The sequence below is a fragment of the Sander vitreus genome, chromosome 15 (assembly GCF_031162955.1).
Source record: "Sander vitreus isolate 19-12246 chromosome 15, sanVit1, whole genome shotgun sequence".
In the NCBI taxonomy this organism is placed as follows: Eukaryota; Metazoa; Chordata; class Actinopteri; order Perciformes; family Percidae; genus Sander; species Sander vitreus.
Window position 1 is genome coordinate 2,544,006 of NC_135869.1, and position 19,956 is coordinate 2,563,961.

Consider the following 19,956-nt stretch of genomic DNA (forward strand, 5'->3'; position numbering starts at 1 on the left):
CTTGCTCAAGAGCACCTTGGCGGTGCCCAGGAGGTGAGCTGGCATCTCTCCAACCACCAATCCACACTTTAGTCCTTTCAGGTACTTCAACCAGCGACCCTCCGGTTTCCATCCCAACTCCATACAGACTGAGCTACTGCCACCCACTGTTGTCTTTTAACATTAAATTCATTCAGTTCCATGCAGAAACGTGACGGGATATTGGCTGGAGGCAGCTGTTGTCCTTCGTGGCCCTTCTTCTCTGCCGTAGCCTGGGTGTAAATGTGTTGTGTAGATAAGAGCGGCCGAGCTGACAGCGCCTTATCAGATGGCTGATAGCAGCAAGCCGGCAGAAAAATCCCCTCAAGCTCTGATTTCTCTCCTCTGCTCCCTCTACTCTTCTCTCATAATAACAATATAATAAACTTTATTTATACAGCACCTTTCAACAAAGTCACAAAGTGCTTTACATGGTTGAAACAGGAATAAAAAACATTTCATGACAGTTACAACAACACAAGTTGGAATGGAAATAAAATACCAAGAAAGTAATATAAAAACATAAGAAAGCAATAACATTAAAAAGAAAAGACATGTTGGAAATAAATGTGCTCGCATTAATAAAATATTTTCTATAAAGGATATGTTTTAAGAAGTGATTGAAAAGATGTCACGGATTCTTCAGCCTTCTTCAGGCGGGAGTTGGGGGTCCTAAGTAAGTGGTCCTGACTGCAAAAGCCCGGTCATCTTTTAGTTCTGAGCCTATGTTTTGGTTTAAAAATGAATATCTTTTTCTACATTTATGCCTCACGTCCACACTACTCTCACTACTACTACACTACTCCGGCAAAAAAACGGAGACCTATGGAAATGATGACGCACGTCAGTCAGTCTAATCGATTAGATAGGCTTACAGTACATACCTTTTAGTAACAGTTCCACCTCGTCGCTGGTCCAAGAAAGTACTTTTTTACCATTGTTGTTCTTCCTCCAAAGTATTTTCTGTATTTTCAATTTGTAATAGCTAATCTGCTTCCTTTTACACCGGCGCACACATGCCCGGTGTATGCGAATGGTGATGTGTTATGCATTGTCAGACGTGTTAATTTAGATGGAGAGTAGTTCTGCTACTGGAGCTAAAACTCTTTGTATGGACAGATATCATTTTCTGTCTCAAAACGTCGCTTAAAGCAACACTATGTAACTTTTCCCGCTTCGGTCCCCCTACAGATTGTCTCATTGGAGGTGAGGCTGCACTCTAGGTTACATGGGAGCAGCATTTCAACACTAGGATCGGAACCATGAAGTGCTTTAAAAGTAATCAGTCAAATCTTAAAATCAATTCTAAATTACATAGCTGTTGTGACCTTTCAAATGGTTTGAAAATGGTATGCTTGATTAACAAGTAATAATTATTCTTCCGAGCAGTGACTGCAACAGTTGCACGATGATGGCAATGCTGAAGTGTGTTGAGCTGCAGTTCTTCTAATGGCCACTAGATGCTGCTTTCAAGAAAACTAAATGCATTTAATTTAAATCAACTGGAAAATATATCTTTCGAAGTACAAGGTCCGTCCCAATACCCACACTTAGAGGTTTTTTTTTGCGAGAAGTCAAACGCCTACCTGTGTGACATCTTTCTGGCAACTGCCACAGTGTCCAAATGTTGCCTGTTGAGACTGCAAATGTGGTCGATTCATCAGAGCTCACTAAGACATGCTTGGCCACAGTAACGAGGCTCAGGCTCAGATGCTTTGTTGGTTTTATTCAATTTTCAATTCAATTTTATTGATATTATCCAATCATAACACGAGTTATTTGAAGACACTTTGGTCTAGACCACACTATAATTTACAAAGACCCAACAATCCAAACAATTCCCCCAAGAGCAAGCATTTAGTGCAACAGTGGCGAGGAAAAACTCTTGCTGGGCGCCAATCAGCCGGGGCTGGTTTGGACACAGAGACACTGATACACATCTACAGATGTGGAGAAATATGATTCATAATAATTATAACATTTTGTATGATGAACAGTGGCAATAATAGTCACAATGAAGATAATGGAACTAGTTATAGAAATAGTAGTTGTAGTAATTTAGGGCATAGCAGGGCACTGCAGGGTGTCGAGCAGTACCACGGCGGCAATTGCAACCATGATTTAGGTGCCACCCCAATCCAAGGAAAACCGGGGAATAAGCTCCCCGGAGCTAAGTTTCCCATAATAAAAATAAATAAGTGGGAGCAACCATAGGCTGCAGCATCGCAAAACAAAGGCACATTCAGGAGCTGAGAGGGTTAATACAAACAAAGCAAAATTGAGAAAAAGAACATACTAATTTGGAAATTGTCAGATAGCAGTATTATTCTCATCAGTTTTCAGTTTTTGGATTTTTATAGAAACACATGCATAAAATAACATGTACATTTCTAGGCGACCAAAATGTTCAAATTTGATGAAGTGAAAACACAAAGTGAGAGGGTCAAACTTTAAGAGGAAATCACGGACAACACCCGAAAACAAGTTCAGGTCTATTTTAATGCACACAGCACCATGGTTAGCATTGCTAAACCTCTATCCTGATTGACAGGTCAGCGTGTAGCCACGCCCTAGAGCATCCCCTGCTTTATCGTCAATTTTAAAATAAATGTGAAAATAATTTACAAAATGGACATCATGCTGTATTGAAGAAGACTTGACGCTAGTGACTGATACCTTAACCTCGTTATGAAAATGTTTACTGAGGTAACAAATCAAGTTGGAAGTAGGGTCATTTTCCCGTAGACTTCTATAGAAACAGACTTCGATTTGCAACCAGTGGAATCGCCCCCTGCTGGAAATTAGATAGACGCAGGTTTAAGGCACTTCCGCATTGGCTTCACTTTTCAGATCCGGAAGCTTCGTCCTTTATTTTTACAGTCTATGGAAAATAATACATTGTTGATATTAAGTTATTCAAGTGATTAAAGTCAGTCCTAAAACCAGCGTAGGTGATCTACTGCCACCAACTAAACTGTGCTTCACATATGGGTTAGGTGGAATCCTAATGCCTTCCAGGCAGCGCTGCCTGGAAGGAGACGTTGGGGGCTTAAAACACAGATAAATGGTTAAGTGAGGCATTTTATCAGACAAGGGACACACTGTAGGCATTTGAACTGACCCAGAGTCAATGCCATTGTCTACTAGAAAGAACCTCAAAACACAAGGTCTTATGGGTAGTAAGATATGGATGTTAGGAAGTGAAGGCACCATTTCCTAAAGTGGCCGGCAGTATTAGTGAGTGTTTAGACCAAAAACAGTCCTGTACGTGTTCAAACAATGCAAGGGCTGCATTTTTTTGGACCAATGTTGCTTCAGGTACCAATGAGACAATGTAATCTGAGTCAGGAAGTCCAAGTGGAGTAACAGATTACTTCATTTAAAAGCTTATCAGACGTCCAAACACTGCACAGCAGTTTATACTACTCAGGGACAGATATACATATCTGAATAGCCAATGCAATCTGATGTTGCATTGAGCCCTCTGTGTTGGCACACCTGATATCTCAGAAGCTATTTAGGTAACGACAACATTATCATAACTAATGGGACCAAGGGAAGAACTACAAAAATTAAAGCCAAGTTGTAAAAGTGTAGCTTTCCTCTACATCAATGGACCTGTCTGCATTGCCTAATCCTATTTATGACGTACTTCAGCTGTCCCCTTGTTCATGTTTCCCACTGTAAGATATAAAACAGTGAATAAAAAAGAATGTTAAATTATTTTAAATCATGAAAATCCTTGCGAGGGGCCAAATAACTTTAGTGAAGCTGAATTAAATGAAACTTAAAACAGCAAGGCCCAACTGGAAGATCTACTTGTCCGCCTACTTGACATCACATACCACCTCAAAACTGATGAGAAGTATGCACCAATATGGCCGACCAAGCTGTCTGCATGCAGTTTAATTGAATTATCAGAATTATTCGATTAAACTGACACCGTAAAAACACCATGAAGGAAAAAGAAAAAAAAAAGAAAAATGTTAGTCTCTCCTGTGATACTTTCTCTCTCTCGCTCTTGTGTGTGTGTGTGTGTGTGTGTGAATGTTATTAATAATGGTTAATAAATGCTGTTATGTGTCTGCATCAGTGGTTCAGGTTTCACAGCTAATGCAACGACGTCAGCAGTCTGGATGCACAAGTTCTCTCTTTCTTCCACTCAGTCATGCCTCCCTTTCCCTCTGTCTCCTATATCATCTTTCATGCTTTTCAAAAAAACCCTCATATCACACATACACACACACAGGGACATCAGTATTCTTTTCCAGGAATACTGGAGCATAACTTCCTGGTTCTGGAGTCATTTGACCTGTCTGATAGGACCGTTAGGGGAGACAGACAGACAGAGAAAGTACAGGATTGCTGCTTTTTTCTGAAATGTGTCACAGGTTCAAACTGTGCACTATTCTTCCTCTGCTTTCCAATCATACTTCTTAAGTAACCAGTCCAGGACTGTGATAACCTGCAGACATCCCAAATATGCAGACCAAAAGTCAGAAACACTAGATAGCTTGAGCTGATTCTTAAATTCCACTCCTGACCTGAGACAAGACAGAAACCAGGCTGAGCCAACCAGGAGGTCATGACCCACAGGAGCTATGAAGATCAGTCGGTCAAGAAGCAGAGTCCAAAAGAGTCCAGAACTACAGAAACACTTCACTAGAAGACCTGTGGCTCGAAGCTGAAGTTGGAAGCTTCAGGATATTTTATGTTAGAGTCTTTGGCGATGAGACTGAAATTTTTACGGGTATAGAGGCCATATATATACAGGAATACCCCCCCCAAAGGAGTCGATAGTGGTGGTGGTGAAGTAAGAGCCTGAAGATCTGGATGGATGTTCATGTGGAGCGGGGCTTCTGTTGACAAAGGAACCCTGGGTACTGGGAATGATGGGATTTTGCCTGACATGACAACTGACAGCAGCAGAGAGGACAACAGATTTAAAGTTTGAATGCAACAACGCCAAAGCTCCTCAGATTGGGGCAAAATTTGGTTGTAGCAAAACAGAAGTCTTCCTTAGCTAAGCTTCATTTGGTAACATTTGTCAGTTGACTTTCTTCCCTTTGTTTTCTGTCAGTGGCAAACATTTATGCAAGCTTGAGTGTGTGGGCTAATTGCTGCACATACACAATACATCAGTAATACATCTCTACCTGTGAATCGCTACAATGGCAGAGAGTCACTAGCTGAGTAGTCTGGATCAACGGAAGTACATTTCCAGGCTTGGTTCTCTCAGGGAATGATTTTAAAGATTTACAAAGAATATGTTTACGGCATTAACTATCTTACTGTGACATTTTGGGACAGATTGGTGAGGATTGGTGTGGTATATGTAGTTTAACATTACACACGGTGATAAACTGGTAAGAGCAGATTATGTTTAACCATGTATCCAGCTAATTTAAATAGATCACATTACTGTATTGTGTGAACAGTTACTTCATTGAATATAGTATGTGGCGTTTTTCTTTTGCAGGGTTCAAATGTTCCACCAAAACAAGTTCCTTCCCAAGACCACTTTGCAGGGCTACCGTCACTGTGTCCAGATCTTAGCGACGCCCATGACGATTATGATTGGTTTAAAGAAATGCAATTCCTATCCTGGAATGTGTATGTGGAGGAGCCAGACCTTACTCCGCAGGGCTGTGGCGATAGGTCACTAGCAACAACATAGCAAGCATCTTCATAACCACAATGCAACACTGCGAAAGCAACAGATCATTGAAGCGCTCCCTGGCATCTGTATATCAAGTAAAATAGTATTTTGAGTGGCATTATTACTAAGAAAATGTCCAACTTCAGATGGACAAGTTGAAATTATTTGATCACTCATTTAGCCTCAACACTATCTGCGTCCAACAAGAACTGGAGAGTGAAGTGGACAGCCTCTGTGGCAGCCTTTCTGCTAACTGCAAACATGCTAAGGCTAACCTACCAACTATCATGATGAAGTCAACAGTCTTTGGACTAAAGCGACCTATGTGATGTCGTGCTAGAAAATGATGTTCATAATATGCATGGATGTACATTTTAATGTGTATGTGGTTTGAATGAGATGAATAATTTAATAATATAATAATTTGTTTAGAATCATGTTTCACACAATTTATTGTTAAGATAATAATGAAGTAATGAGGAACTACTTTGAAACTATTCAGCATTATGTATCACTTTACAAGTGGGCAAGTAATCATGAGATAACTAGAAGGGTATAGAGAGCGCAGACCTCCACCAAGACCATGATAGAGAGCCCTGTGTTGGACTGTGTCCTTAATAGAGCTCCAACCCACATTTTATGTCTGCTCTCGCACGCACCTGCAAAAAATATGATTTTTATATTCCCCTCCCCCATTGTTTTTAGTTATATTTGTGGTAAATAGTTGGAAAATGCTCATTGTTATGTATCGCTTTACAATACAGGACACAAAAACAGTATCTGATATTTAAGTAATTAGTAATTAACGAGTCGTAGTTTTGTGCAGGAACGACTCATGACGAACGTGTTCAGTATGATCAATTGACAGATATTTATGAACTAATCATTAAATAATGATCTATTAATGTACTATGTCCAGGTCTGTTCTCTTGTAACTCATGATTATGTTGTTCTCAAGAATAACTCTTTAAAAAAATGTCTCAATTATCAAGTCATTCCTGATTCATTCCTCACTCGTTCCTTAGTAACTAGTCACATTTTTGTGTACCATATTGTAAAGTGTTACTAAATAAATGTATTTAGTTACATTCCACCACGGCAATACACACACTAACTATACACACAGCAGGAAACCTTTTATGGATATGTTTCATTTTTGGGTTGACCCTTGAGCTCTATGTTTTGGAAACACACAGATGTATGCGCCAATGAACTGAAGCATGCAGGCAGTGAATACAGTGAATGTTTTTTATCATGACAATGTCTGCATGAAGCTTTCATACATCGCTGACACGTCACCTCTGGAGGCCTCCAATTTGCTGATTCAAGGGCATTGTGGGCAGAATTGTAGTCCTTAACATACAACACCGAGGAGTCCCTGCAGACTATCTGTACTTTTACATTCGTACATACACTAAAAAAAAAAGTCCCACAAAGTTTTGGACCATTCTCAACAGCCCAGACCTCTTCCAGCTGGAAACACAATCTGTCCAGTTTAGCTTCATTCAGAGAAAAATCAGCCGTACATTAAAGATCACTGGCCTGGCCATCTGATCTCAAAATCATAAAGCTACAGAGGAGCCGTTCCTGTGCAATGTAAAAATGAGTACAGTTGAGCTGAAATGATGAATTGATTAGTGGATCGACAGAAAAATGATCAGCAAGCATTGGGATAATTGATTAATCATTTGGCTCCATTCCCTGTTTCCAGCTTCTCCTTTAATAGGATTTGCATCTTTTCTTTGTCTTATTTGATAGAAGACTGAAGCCTACGTTGTAGCTTTTGGTCTTTTGATTGGGAAAAACAAGCACTTTGATTACATTTAGGTGATTGTGATGGCCATATTTCACTATTAACCGACCTTATGTGCGGTCACGGAAGGCTTGTATCATGTGGACGCGCCAACAGTTTTGTTGTCTTTACTTTGAATTCCTCACGGGGGCAGCAGAAACTACACACTATAGCTTTAATTTGCATATTCAGATTTGATCTCAATGCAGAGTTGAGATAATGGCATACTTATTAATACCAGGTTTAAATGCAAAGACCTGTGAGCAGATGTCAATGTCTCGAGTAAGCTTGTTTTGGTGGAACATTTGCACGTGGCCCTGGCATTAAAATGGCTAAATCCTCACAAAACAAAATGTCACATAAAACGTTAAAAGACGCATGTCACCTAACGCCCTGGCATTTTTAAGCCATGTCTCTGTGTTTACCCTGGCTAGCTCACCGCAAACGACAGGCCATGCTTGGAATATGAAAGTTAACCATAACTGGTGAGCAAACATGCAATAATATCCCTGTTAGACAGCAAATGTTGTGACCATTCACCAAAAGAACCAAAAATCAGAATCAGAATCAGAAAAAGATTTATTGCCAGGTAAGTAGCACTTACTAAGAATTTGCCCTGGTTGATGGTGCATACATAAAACATATTATAACAATACTATGAAACAAACAACAATAAATACAGAAACAAAAAACACATACATATTAAGGATGGGGGAGAAAATCGATACAGCACAGTATTGTAATATTTTCCGTGGCAATACTGTAATCGATGCACAGACACCAAGTATGGATCTTTTATTAAATGTGTTGGTCAGTTTGTCTGCTTGACAATCCCATTTTGCAGCAATAAAATTGAAGTGAGATGAACAAACAGAGAAATGTATCTTTTTAGATAAAACTGATGTTGACAACGTTTCCTTTTGGGGACATCATTTGAAACTGGGAAAAATTTTAAGTTGGAAAAAAGGTAATAAATTGCAATATATCGCAGAATATTGCAATATGTTTAAAATCGCAATAATATTGTATCGTGATGAAAGTGTTGTGATGATATAACTATGTAATAACTATATAACATTAAGCACACAAAAAAGAGGTTGTAAGGCATGATCCAAAAACTTGGCATTTTCAGCGTGTAGCTTTCTAGCTTGAGGGTTGTTGTTGTGTCATGTAGTGACAAGGATTTTTAAAAACGGTAACAAGCAGATAGCGGAAGGGGAGGACAATTCCGACTGAAATAGGCGGCCAATGGCAGGCCTATTAGCACAGTCTAAATCCTGTGAGTCTAATTGTCCAGGTACAGATACAGAACACATATTAAAAACACTCACAAACTACCATGAACAAAAAACGAATCAAGAGGTACAACTGAATTACTTGAATTAAAAAAGCATACACCCATTGCAGCCCTGACTTGTTGACCTGTCTCTCTTCTCTCTCTCCTATAGTCTCTTCACCACCAGACAGCCGTGTGGGCGTCATTTAATCTTCGTCTTGTCCCGGTCTGTTCCTGCAGACTTCCTGCCCACTCGCTCTCCCTCTCCTTTCAGCCCCTCACTGATCATTAACCTCCCTCCTTGTCGCACGCCCACACCGCTCGTCCTGATTTCATCCTGGACGGTGGGACGGCAGTGCGTCTGCTGTCAAGCCCTTCAGTGGCTCTGGAGGGGAGAAATGGATGAGGGGTTCATTGGAGGCAGTTATAATGAGGAGGGGTAATTGGTAATGAGAAGGTGTGCAAACTGAGAAACACTATGTTCATTCATGAGCAAATATTTGATACAGACATGAAGAGATAAAGATAAGATTACCTGTTATTGATCCCCAGGGAAATTGCTGTGCAGCAACTGCAATACAAAGTGGGAAAAGTGCAGACATAAAAGTCTAAGATAACAATAAGGTACAAATCCAATATAACATATATATATATATATATATATATATATATATATATATATATATATATATATATATATGTATGTATGTATATATGAGAGAGAGAGAGAGAGAGAGAGAGAGAGAGAGAGAGAGAAAGAGAGACCTACAGTATAGACAATGCCAAAGTCAAGAGAGCAACTGTTGCTGGCTGTCGCTTGTATCAAGTATAAAAATCCCCTCCAAAGAATACAATTAATCACAAACCCTATGTCAAACATGTAATCATGTGCACAGTTGCAGGCCATTGTTCTAGACACACATTCACAGAAAGAACATTGTGTCGTCAAGGCTATCCCCGCTTCCTGTCCTGCTGGACCGGCAGGGTTTGGCCGACCAGAAGGCCGCCTGTCTGCCTTAACCTCATTTCTATAACAGATCAGCTCATTCATTCAATTAGCAAACACACGCACACTCTCGCACGTGCACTCCCACATGCACATTAAGCCATCAGAAATCTATGGCCTCTCAATTTAATTGCTGAAAAGTAAACTGATTCCCAAAAGTCTCTGCGATTGGGCTCTCTGATCGATGGAAACCTTTTGATCCATAGATAGATTTACTGCATCCTGCAAAGACAATGTGCAAAGAAGAGATATCAAATCAATAATCTTTAAAGTTACGATCAGTGTTGGTGAACTGGGCTGAAGGAGGGACAGAGAAAAGGCAAAGGATGATCATCAGAGCTGATGGGAAACTTCCCGTAAAGCATGAAGAGCATCTCTTCCTCTTTAGAGAGGAACGATAAAGCTACAGTGTGTCAGTGCTGGATGTTTGAGTGGAGGTCAGCGAGTCACTTAATCAGCCACACACTGACAGATGTAAATGTCAGAAAAGCTGGCAGTCAGCACAGTATTACACTCACTGTAGCAACAAGATGTTCACAGCTGATTGGCAGTGTTGGTTTGAAGAACGTAAAGCTTTTCACCGTTGTATTTTCCTGTTTTCAAGGGTTTACCAGTGCCAGGGCTAGAATCTTTATAACCCACCGCATGTGACTTGAATACAACTATGGACAATTAACACACAGCTTTGGTTCCTGTATTTTTACAGAGAAGTCGTGGGGAACACTAACATGGAGTGGAGTACAGTTTAGCCCTGGGCTGAGCTCCAAGTGTGTAAACCAAATGTGTAAGCCAAGAGCTAAGTATAATGTAGTCTCGTTTTGCCAGACCATCCACACTGCTGCGGAGCAGATGAGGGCCTGGCTAGTCCACACAGCATTCCGGGATGGGAGAAAAACGTGCTCTGGTTTATTGGCATTTCTTTAAACCAATCACAATCGTCTAAGCTAAACTCAGCATGGAGCCGCTGCAAAATAGCCTCTGGAAGGAACATGTTTTGGTGGAACGTGTACGTTCAAAAGTTGTTTTAGTCGTGCAACAGAAAACTCAGATTGGTCAGATAGTCTAGCTAGCTGTCTGGATTTACCCTGCAGAGATCTGAGGAGCAGTTAACCATAGTCCTCACAAATCCACTGGAGTTAAAAATTCCAACACAAAGAAAGCGGAGGACAGACATTGGCGAAAAGACATGCATCCGGCGGAATTTCCTGCGACACCGGAGCAATCCCAGAAGTGGAACGTCGAGGATATAGACTAAGTATAATGAGAATGTCCCTTAAAGGGATAATTCCAGTTTATTACAACGTGGGTTTTATTTTAGTAGGTCTGGCCCATGTCTGATATCTGGCTGCTCATGTTTCTTTCATGTTATGTTTTACTCTTCATTCATTGAATAACACTCACAGTTACAGGTGAAATCTCTTACCCCCCTATGCCGTACTGTATATACGTAGTTTTGCCAATAAAATACACCAGGTGCAGGGTTTCTGCAGATCTAAGTCCTTTCATCCAGACTAGATCCCTCAGACCAGAAATCCTTCCTTGGGCCTTCTTCAGTCCCAGTCAGGACCCCAGATCTTATAAACTGAAAAAGGTTTGATCTTTACAGCTGATTGATTTAAAAATGGTGCTTTACCTATAATCCACATTTAATATACATGTTAATGTGCATGAAGAAGATGCAGTAAATGTGTGCCATGGAAATTCTGTGGATACTGTGTTCCTCTCCCAGATGTAAAATGTTATCATAACTGATAGAAATGATGGCCAAAGTTTTGAAAATGACACCAAAGTTGTAATAAACTGGAATTATCATTGGATGTACTTTCTTCATCATTTGGAGTCGCACACAGACCCCATAAGTGATTGATTATGATAATTGCGATATTAATCCTTTTTTTTCTTCTAAAGTTATTAAAACCCAATATGCATAACTTATTAAGGTGGTTACTCTTTCAATTGTCACAAACTGGACTTTAACATTTGATGGTGACATATACAGAAATGGCCATAAAGCGTTGTTAATACACCAATCAAGGAAATATTTCATGTTTTAAATGTTATATGAGCTATACATATGTTCCTTTTGCTTGCCAAAAAGTGATTCACAGACAAAGAAAAGCACAGTATGTTATCGTACAGCGTGATGTTACTTATGTTTGGGTTGGTTAGACCCCAGAGAGGTGATAGCTCTTATGAACAAACTGTTATAAAACTCAAATAACATAAATCCTAATTTAGTAGTGCTTTGTCCCAGATAAGAACATCCATTGCATCCTATGCAGGTTTACAGCCCAAACTGGGGCATTCACTGAAACATGTCTTCAGTTCAAAATCAGGTTATTTTACACAATTATATTCATTGAGGAAAAGTCATAAAGCAGCACACTGATAAAACAATGCAAGGTATATTGTTTGGAGCTGTTGAAGAGGGCCCAAAACACAGCATTAGGGTTAATGGACACGACGTAGGCCTATAGAAGCCTACCAAGCAGCAAGATTGTGAGAAATGTTTGTTTGATAAGCCTGATAGCAGCAGTTTGTAGTTACAGGAGTTGCTATTACAGGTTTGTTTCAGTTATATTTTGCAGAGTGGAGGTCCTGAAGCAGCAGGCCGGCTCACAGCTCCTCTTTTATTCTCGGCCTCTCTCTTTGCTCTGACAGATCCGTGCTGATATCAGATTGATGGGCCCGTTTGATTGAAGTCTCTTTGTCGTGCTAATGTCACGGCGAGTGATGGATGAGGCGCGTGCGTCGGTACGAAGGCGCGCGTGCGCGCGAGAACTCCACTCCCCCGTTTCTGTGACCGTTGCTGACAAACTTCTGTCCTCCGGTCACCATAGGCGATGTGACGACGAGCCACGTGACCCGCGGTAGAGGTAAGAAAAGAAGTGACACGAGAGAGAGAGAGAGAGAGAGAGAGAGAGAGAGAGAGAGAGTCAAGGAAAAAAGGGGAAAGCAGAGAAATTGAGGAAAAAATTTGGAGGACGGAGTGTAACCTGTGTGGAGGTGAAGAGGTGACTTGACTCTTTTCTGTCTTCTCGCGGTGTTTTCCACTGTCACCGATGAGCCTTTGGAGTTGAGCTGTTGACAGCCTTTACGCTGTCTTTCGTTTACGCAAACAAACACACACACACACACACACACACACACACACACACACACACACACACACACACACACACACACACACACACACACACACACACAGCACAGCAGAGCGCTTTATTCGTGTGTGTTTCGGGTTTGGGGACGTGCAGATCGCACTTTCTTTCCTCCACAGTGGAAGTTTCTTTCAAAGATATTTTATTTTATTGTGTCTTGTGATTTATGTTCGTTCGACAGAGAGATTTCACTCGATCCCATTTATTTCTGGAAAACAACAACAACAACAAAAAAAACGTTTTTAATGGAATTTTCCGATTTTGGATGTTTTTTCTAACTCATTTCTGTTGACTTCATCTGTGAGCTCCTGCTTCTTGCTGCTCATTTTACACTTCACTCAGCCCTACCGTGCTTCCGGTCTGCATGGACAACATGAACTCGTTTGTGGAATACTCCATTTGTAATCGACCGGGGACCGGCGTTTATTCTGCGCCTAAATCTGGATACCACCACCACCATCATCTGCATCCTCATCATCATCCTTCTCTGGATCAGCATCAGGGCTTCCCCGTGACCTCCGGCTCCTTCCATAGTGGACCCACCGGCTCTCCAGCTGCCGTTAACGGGACGAGAAGTGACAACACCGTCGGGGGAGCGAGTTACACCGGGGATGAGCGGCTGTACGGGGGCTCTGGAGGTGGAGGAGCGCACGGGACCACAGGAGCGAACCAGCATCAACAGCATCCTCATCATCCTGAGCAACAACAGCATCAGCAGACGCACAACGGCTACCATCATCATCCGCACCTTCACCAAACCCAAAGCTTACAAAGCGGAACACTGTCTGCCTATAATGCCGGGAATAGCGGCAGCAGCGGGGCCTATGCGGGTCAGGCGTGCGCCACAAACTCAGAGTATATTAACGCGATAGGCCCTCCCAACACCGTTCACCCCCAGTATTTCATGGAGGAGTCTGTAGCCTCCACCTACTATCATCAATCAACCTTCCCCAGTTCGGCCCCCACCGTCGGCCCCAGCTACGGGGCCCTGGCTGGGGCCTACTGCGGGCCTCAGGGCGCTCTGGCTGGGTCACAGTACCCGCAGCAGCTTGGCGGGGGTCTGGACGCAGCGGGCTACCTGGGGCTTCCACACGGGGGAGGTTACGGTGAGCTACCGGTCTCCCAGGACCGTGAGAGGGGGGATGAGGAGGGCCAGCAGGCCGGGCAGGGGCAGACCTTCGATTGGATGAAGGTGAAGAGGAATCCGCCTAAAACAGGTAAGGAGGGTGGGTGATTTTTCTGGCCATAATTGGTCCGTTTTTGTGACTTAAGGTCATAGTTTAAAGCATTATAAGGGCTGGGCCTGCAGTTAGTCAAATGTTGACACTGTGGGCTATCCAATGGAGATGTGGCCTCTTTTGCATTTATCACACGAAATGTTGCAGCCAAAAGACCTAAAATAAGCTTAGCCTAAGACAAAAAAAACAGTTAATCGTTTATGAAAAGCTGAGATGAGGGAAAAGAGAAATGTGGCCTTTAGTCAGCAACACAATGTTAAAAAGAAAAGCTAAAGGGACGGGCTATAAAACAGTTGTTTTCATTGTTTAACGAGAGCTTTGTCAAGTCTGAAAAATAACGACTTTAATATTGGCCTAAAATGTTGTTCTTTTTCCTGCAGGCCTAACTTTCAAATGTAAGCTATCTATACACAGATGTCAGGCTTTATAATGTAAATGTTGTTTTCCGTCTGTTCTTTCTTTGTCTTTTCACAAAGTCAAGTCTCAATTCGTTTTACTGTAAACCAGAAAAAAATTGAGAAAAAAAAGAAATATAGGCCTATTGCATGTTTGAAGTGTGCCATGGGTGTATTTTAAATGTGGTTGTCCAACATCAAGACACCTCACGTGCACTGTATATAAAAATAACTGTTTGATTATGATTATTAGCCTATTATTATTATTATTTCATTTCACAGATATTTCAACCACAATAAAATATCTATTGCCGTGGCCTGAAATCTTTCATTAATTAAGATTGCTTTATTTTCATTATCGTTAAAAAAAAATAGTCCACATTTGATCTACAATCGATGAATACAATTCATTAGCTTGTTCTTTTTAAAATGATACAGTCGCCAATTGGCTGCTGAATCTTTCTCAAGTGGAAAAAATAGAGCTTTTCATTAAGATTCAAAACATGTAAATGTAAAATATGAAGGTATTGATGATAAAAAAAAAAAATGTTTTCTCTGGTACTGACATTTTGTCAAATGAAACACGGTGTTTATGTGTTTTCAGGACTTATTGAGTATGCAGTCATTGCAGTCATATCTCAGGACAGATAGCAGGTCTGGCTCCACTATGGCCCCCGAGGCCTGATAGTTTTTTTTTCTCGTCTTTTCTTTTTTCTCCCTCTCTCTCGTAATGGATATAGCAGACGGGTTACTTGCCCTGCTCTGTTATCTTTTACCCCCCCACCCCACCCCACACCCACCGCCATCACACCCCCAGCCCTGCTTCTCATCCCTCCATCCGTCTGTTCGCGAGCCCCCCCACCCCCCCACCCCCTTCTGGTCGAACTAACTTATTTTAGTCAAATGTGGACTTGTACCATGTGTGAGTGGTTCAGAGACACTGATCACGCAGAGGCCCAATACTACTAAAGTCTGGATTTAAGTAGCCTAATTAGCATGAAATGAATAAATATTAACATGAATACATATTAATAGGCTACATAAAGACATGAACACCAAATCACACATCAAATACGTAAAAAGAAAAGGGGGTCTTTAGACAAGAGGAGCCATTTACAATGAGCGTGATAGGCATAAAGAGTAGCTTCCAAACAAAGACACCTTTAAGTTATACACACGAGGCTTTGTTTTCTACGCTATTAGCATCTAAAGCGCATGCAACATGTTCTCTTTTTATTTAGTTTTATGAATAAAATAAGTCCCTAAAGCACTTTTTTTTTAACAGCTTCTCTCCCCCCTCTCCTCCACCAGTCAAAGTGTCGGACTTCGGCCTCGCGGGCGCACACAACAACGCCATGCGCACCAACTTCAGCACGCGGCAGCTCACGGAGCTGGAGAAGGAGTTCCACTTCAGCAAGTACCTGACGCGGGCGCGGCGCGTGGAGATCGCCGCCACGCTCGAGCTCAACGAGACACAGGTTAAAATCTGGTTCCAGAACAGGCGCATGAAGCAGAAGAAGCGCGAGCGGGAGGGCGCCTCCGCCACGGCGCGTTCCGGTACCGACAGCGGCTTCAACAAGGACTTGGAGGACACCGATCAGTCCTCCGCGTCCACGTCTCCAGGCGCGTCCCCGAGCTCGGAGACGTAGTCAGCGCGAGCGACGTGACTGGTTCTGCAGAAATGTCACTTAGGGGAAACAGGTGGCATACTGTCTTGTACTAGTGCTTTGCGATGCACTATGGAATGCATTCTGCATCTACTTCTGCTTTGGTCACTGACTTCCTACATGTCCCAGAATTCCTTTTGAAAACCCACCCAGTACCTGAACTTTTGCATTCAATGAGTTTCACAGAAAACCTTTCTTGCAAGTTACTGCTTGGTCAGGTGTTTTTATAGAAAATAAAACGGGTTTTAGTGACTTAATAAGACGTCAAAAAGCAATACGGCTTGAAAATAATGATGATGATGATGATGATGATGATAATGATAATGATGGGATGCACTTTGCCATCTTTATATGATGTCTGATATACAGGGTTTCACTGGAAATGGGTAATTTAAGTTGGATAATACATACTATCTGCTGATATATTGTTGTGTTTCTTTCTACATTTTGTCACTTGAAAAAGTAAATGTTATAATAGTATTTTTGCCACAGTTTTTGTAAAAACAAAGCCCAAACATTTAGATCATTATGGAGCACTACAACTCCACTGAAAGCCTTCATGATTGAAGTCAATGGAAAGGAACTCAGGAATACACAACTGTGTTGACATGACAATTCAACATACAAAACTCTTTTTTTTTTTAATTATGCAAAATATGACAAACTGTGGTCCATCTTTAACCCACATACCAGTCTAACTAAATGAGCCTTATGATCAGGAATACAGGGAGCCTCTGATGGCAAAACACACTGTCTTATCTGGTTGTAGCTAGTTTTTTTTCCCACTTTTAAAACCTTTAATGTTGTTTTATTTGTTAATGTTTTAAGTGTTGTACTCTGTGTATGTCTCACCCCATGCAGCTCTGGTCTTTGCACTATGTGACTACAGGGTACATTTTCAAACAAATTGCTCAAATACAATGCTTCTTTCAGTTTTTATGAATGATGACAAAGACTGTAACCTGTAACACTTTTACAGTCTGATCTACAGGATTGTGTCTTAAACATGTTAGTTAGACTCAGGGGCTAATTGTGTGTGTGTGTGTGTGTGTGTGTGTGTGTGTGTGTGTGTGTGTGTGTGTGTGTGTGTGTGTGTGTGTGTGTGTGTGTGTGTGAGGGTTAGTGATCACTGAAAAAAGGGAAAAAAAAGTGCTAAAGCCTGTATGACACACACGTCCCCTTGCTGAAAGGGAAAAGTGTGGAAATGGTATTTTACTGCCTGCCCTTCCCCCATTAAAATAAATTATTGGATGCATTTTATGTTATTGATTATATATAATGGGAAAACAGTGAGTATGTCAAGGGGGCGTTTCTCTGTGGACATCTTTTCTTGTTATTGCTGAAAACCTGACAGAAAGACTACATCATGTGAATTGTTTTACTAAATATTTCCCTCAGATTAGGTTTTGCAAACATCATGGTCAGGGTAAATCTCTTCATATGTGTACTGTTGTCAGGTTAAAGGCCGGCCTCTCCTGCAAACTGATCTTTTCATAATGATGTCTGTTGTTTTTAAATGAGAGCAGACTGACTGAGTTTTATTAGTTCTGCTGCCTTAGAGACACTCCCAATCATGTTCCGATTTGTCTTTTTCTACTTTAAGCTACCTCAATTAAAGATTCTTCTGTCAATCCACTGCGTTGCACTCTTAATGATATATTCTTTAGACCGACCATAAACTGCTTGGTATGACATAAATTCATTGATTGACGGATCAATTTGATTGATTTGTAGCACCACCCAACATTTCCAGCATTTGAAAGCTGAAAAAAACAAAAATCCAACTGTGAATCACGTTCTATGGAAAATTTCGGACATTTGACTGCACAGATATTTGCTAGAGTATATAGATACCATGCAATCTTTATTGTTTTTGGGTGAAGTATTCCTTTAAGACAAGTGATCTAATGACTCAAACTAGCAGTGAATTAATCTACCAACAAGTATGTATCATATATATATATATATATATATATATAGTGTATCACAGCCTGATATATCTTCTTCCTCTGTGCCATAAAAACACACCAATGAGCCACACTGTTGCACTCGGTGACATGCACCTTCATTACCATGAACACACACACTGTTCTTTATAGTGACTCAATCCCACACACACTGTCATGCTGCCACAAACACTCCACCAAATGTGGATTAACCCACCGCTGAAACTAGTTCCCAACAACTGCACTATTTCCTCCTGTTTGAGTAAAAACTACACTGTCTAGCTAAATTACAGAGACTTTTGTAAATTAAAACTATATATTTGTTTTTAAAGATTTACATCTTCAGTAGGAACCAATGGGCTGAGAGCCACAGACATGGTAGGGAAGTCAAAGTACTGAGATGCTGGTATACATTCTGTATGTTCTCTTCAACAAAAACATGTTCCATGTTCTAAAAATGATGAAACGATTTGAAAGATGACGCACCACATGACATAGGCTCATCATAAAAGTGATACGTTTCAAGTAAATAAAATGTTTGATTGCCCAAAAAATGTGCACCACATTCCAGCAAGAGGTTGAAATGGCAAAAGCAGGTGAAGGAGGGGAAATGGAAATAACAAAGGAGGAAAAGGAGCTGGTTGTCTTCCTCCATGAATTAAAAAAAACACAACATCCAGAGAACTTCATGCATATCAAAAGCAGTCAGGCCTCTCACATCCACATGGTTGCATGGCCTCTGGTTGACCCCCCCTCCCACACACACACACACACACACACACACACACACACACACACGCACACACAGGGCTACAATGAGGAATGTAGCAGGGCTTTCCGGGTGGCTCGGCGACCTGTTGAACTTTGGAGAGCCTCTGGGATATCTAAACATGTAAACACACTCCTCCTCCCCATCATCATCTTCATCTCCCTCTCCTCTCTGCTGGTCTGAAGATGCCTGTCCTGGAGCCTGGGTGGCAAGCTCAGTCATCACCTCGTCACACACACTGGACACAGACCTGCCTCAGATCCTCTTCCACTCTCACACCTCATCCGGTGCAGCACATCACAGCAGCTGTTGTTATGATGTTGGTTTACCTCATCTTCCACTCCAGTTAGTGGTTTTCTACATTTGCCACTATCCAACTAACAAGAACCTGTTTTCAGCTGTGATTTAGAGCCGTACTTTTCACCTCTCGATATAAAGGCCATACTGCTTCCTGCACAGGAACTGGACATTGGCATTGGATGTAAATTGCGAGGCGTGGAATCGTCCCATATGATCGTCAATCAATCAGTCAATTTATTTTGTCACATGGGATCGTACAAGGTACAATTCCAGTGACAACAGCTTGTGCATGATTTATTATAAAAACAGAATGTGAGGGTTGGGGGGGGGGGGGGGGGGACAGTCTTAGGCAGTGTCCTCATTTAGGATCCTAGTAGTTAATATCGACAACATTTCATTTACAGGACTGTTCCGGCGTTGCCGGAGGTTCTGCCAGATAGTCCCTCATTTTCGTCCGGATGTCCGTAACCTTCCGCTTTCTTTGAGAACTGCTCCTCAGATCTCTGCAGGGTAAATCCAGACAGCTAGCTAGACTATCTGTCCAATCTGAGTTTTCTGTTGCACAACTAAAACAACTTTTGAAGCACCTCCCAACACAATTGTGATTGGTTTAAAGTTATGCCAATAAACTAGAGCACACTTTTGTCCTATCCAGGAATGTTGTGTGGACTAGCCAGACCTTCCTCCGCAGCCTGTGGACATAGGTCTGGCAATGCGAGACTAGGATCC

The 19,956-nt window shown here is 41.5% G+C and overlaps 1 protein-coding gene across 1 annotated transcript; it reads left to right on the plus strand.

Annotated features, from left to right (window-relative positions):
• The first annotated feature begins 13,276 nt into the window (after positions 1-13,276).
• hoxb1a (homeobox B1a) lies at positions 13,277-16,194 on the plus strand. Its single transcript, XM_078270074.1, has 2 exons — positions 13,277-14,129; positions 15,857-16,194. The coding sequence occupies exons 1-2, from the start codon at positions 13,277-13,279 to the stop codon at positions 16,192-16,194; spliced, it is 1,191 nt and encodes a 396-aa protein (XP_078126200.1).
• The last annotated feature ends 3,762 nt before the right edge of the window (positions 16,195-19,956 follow it).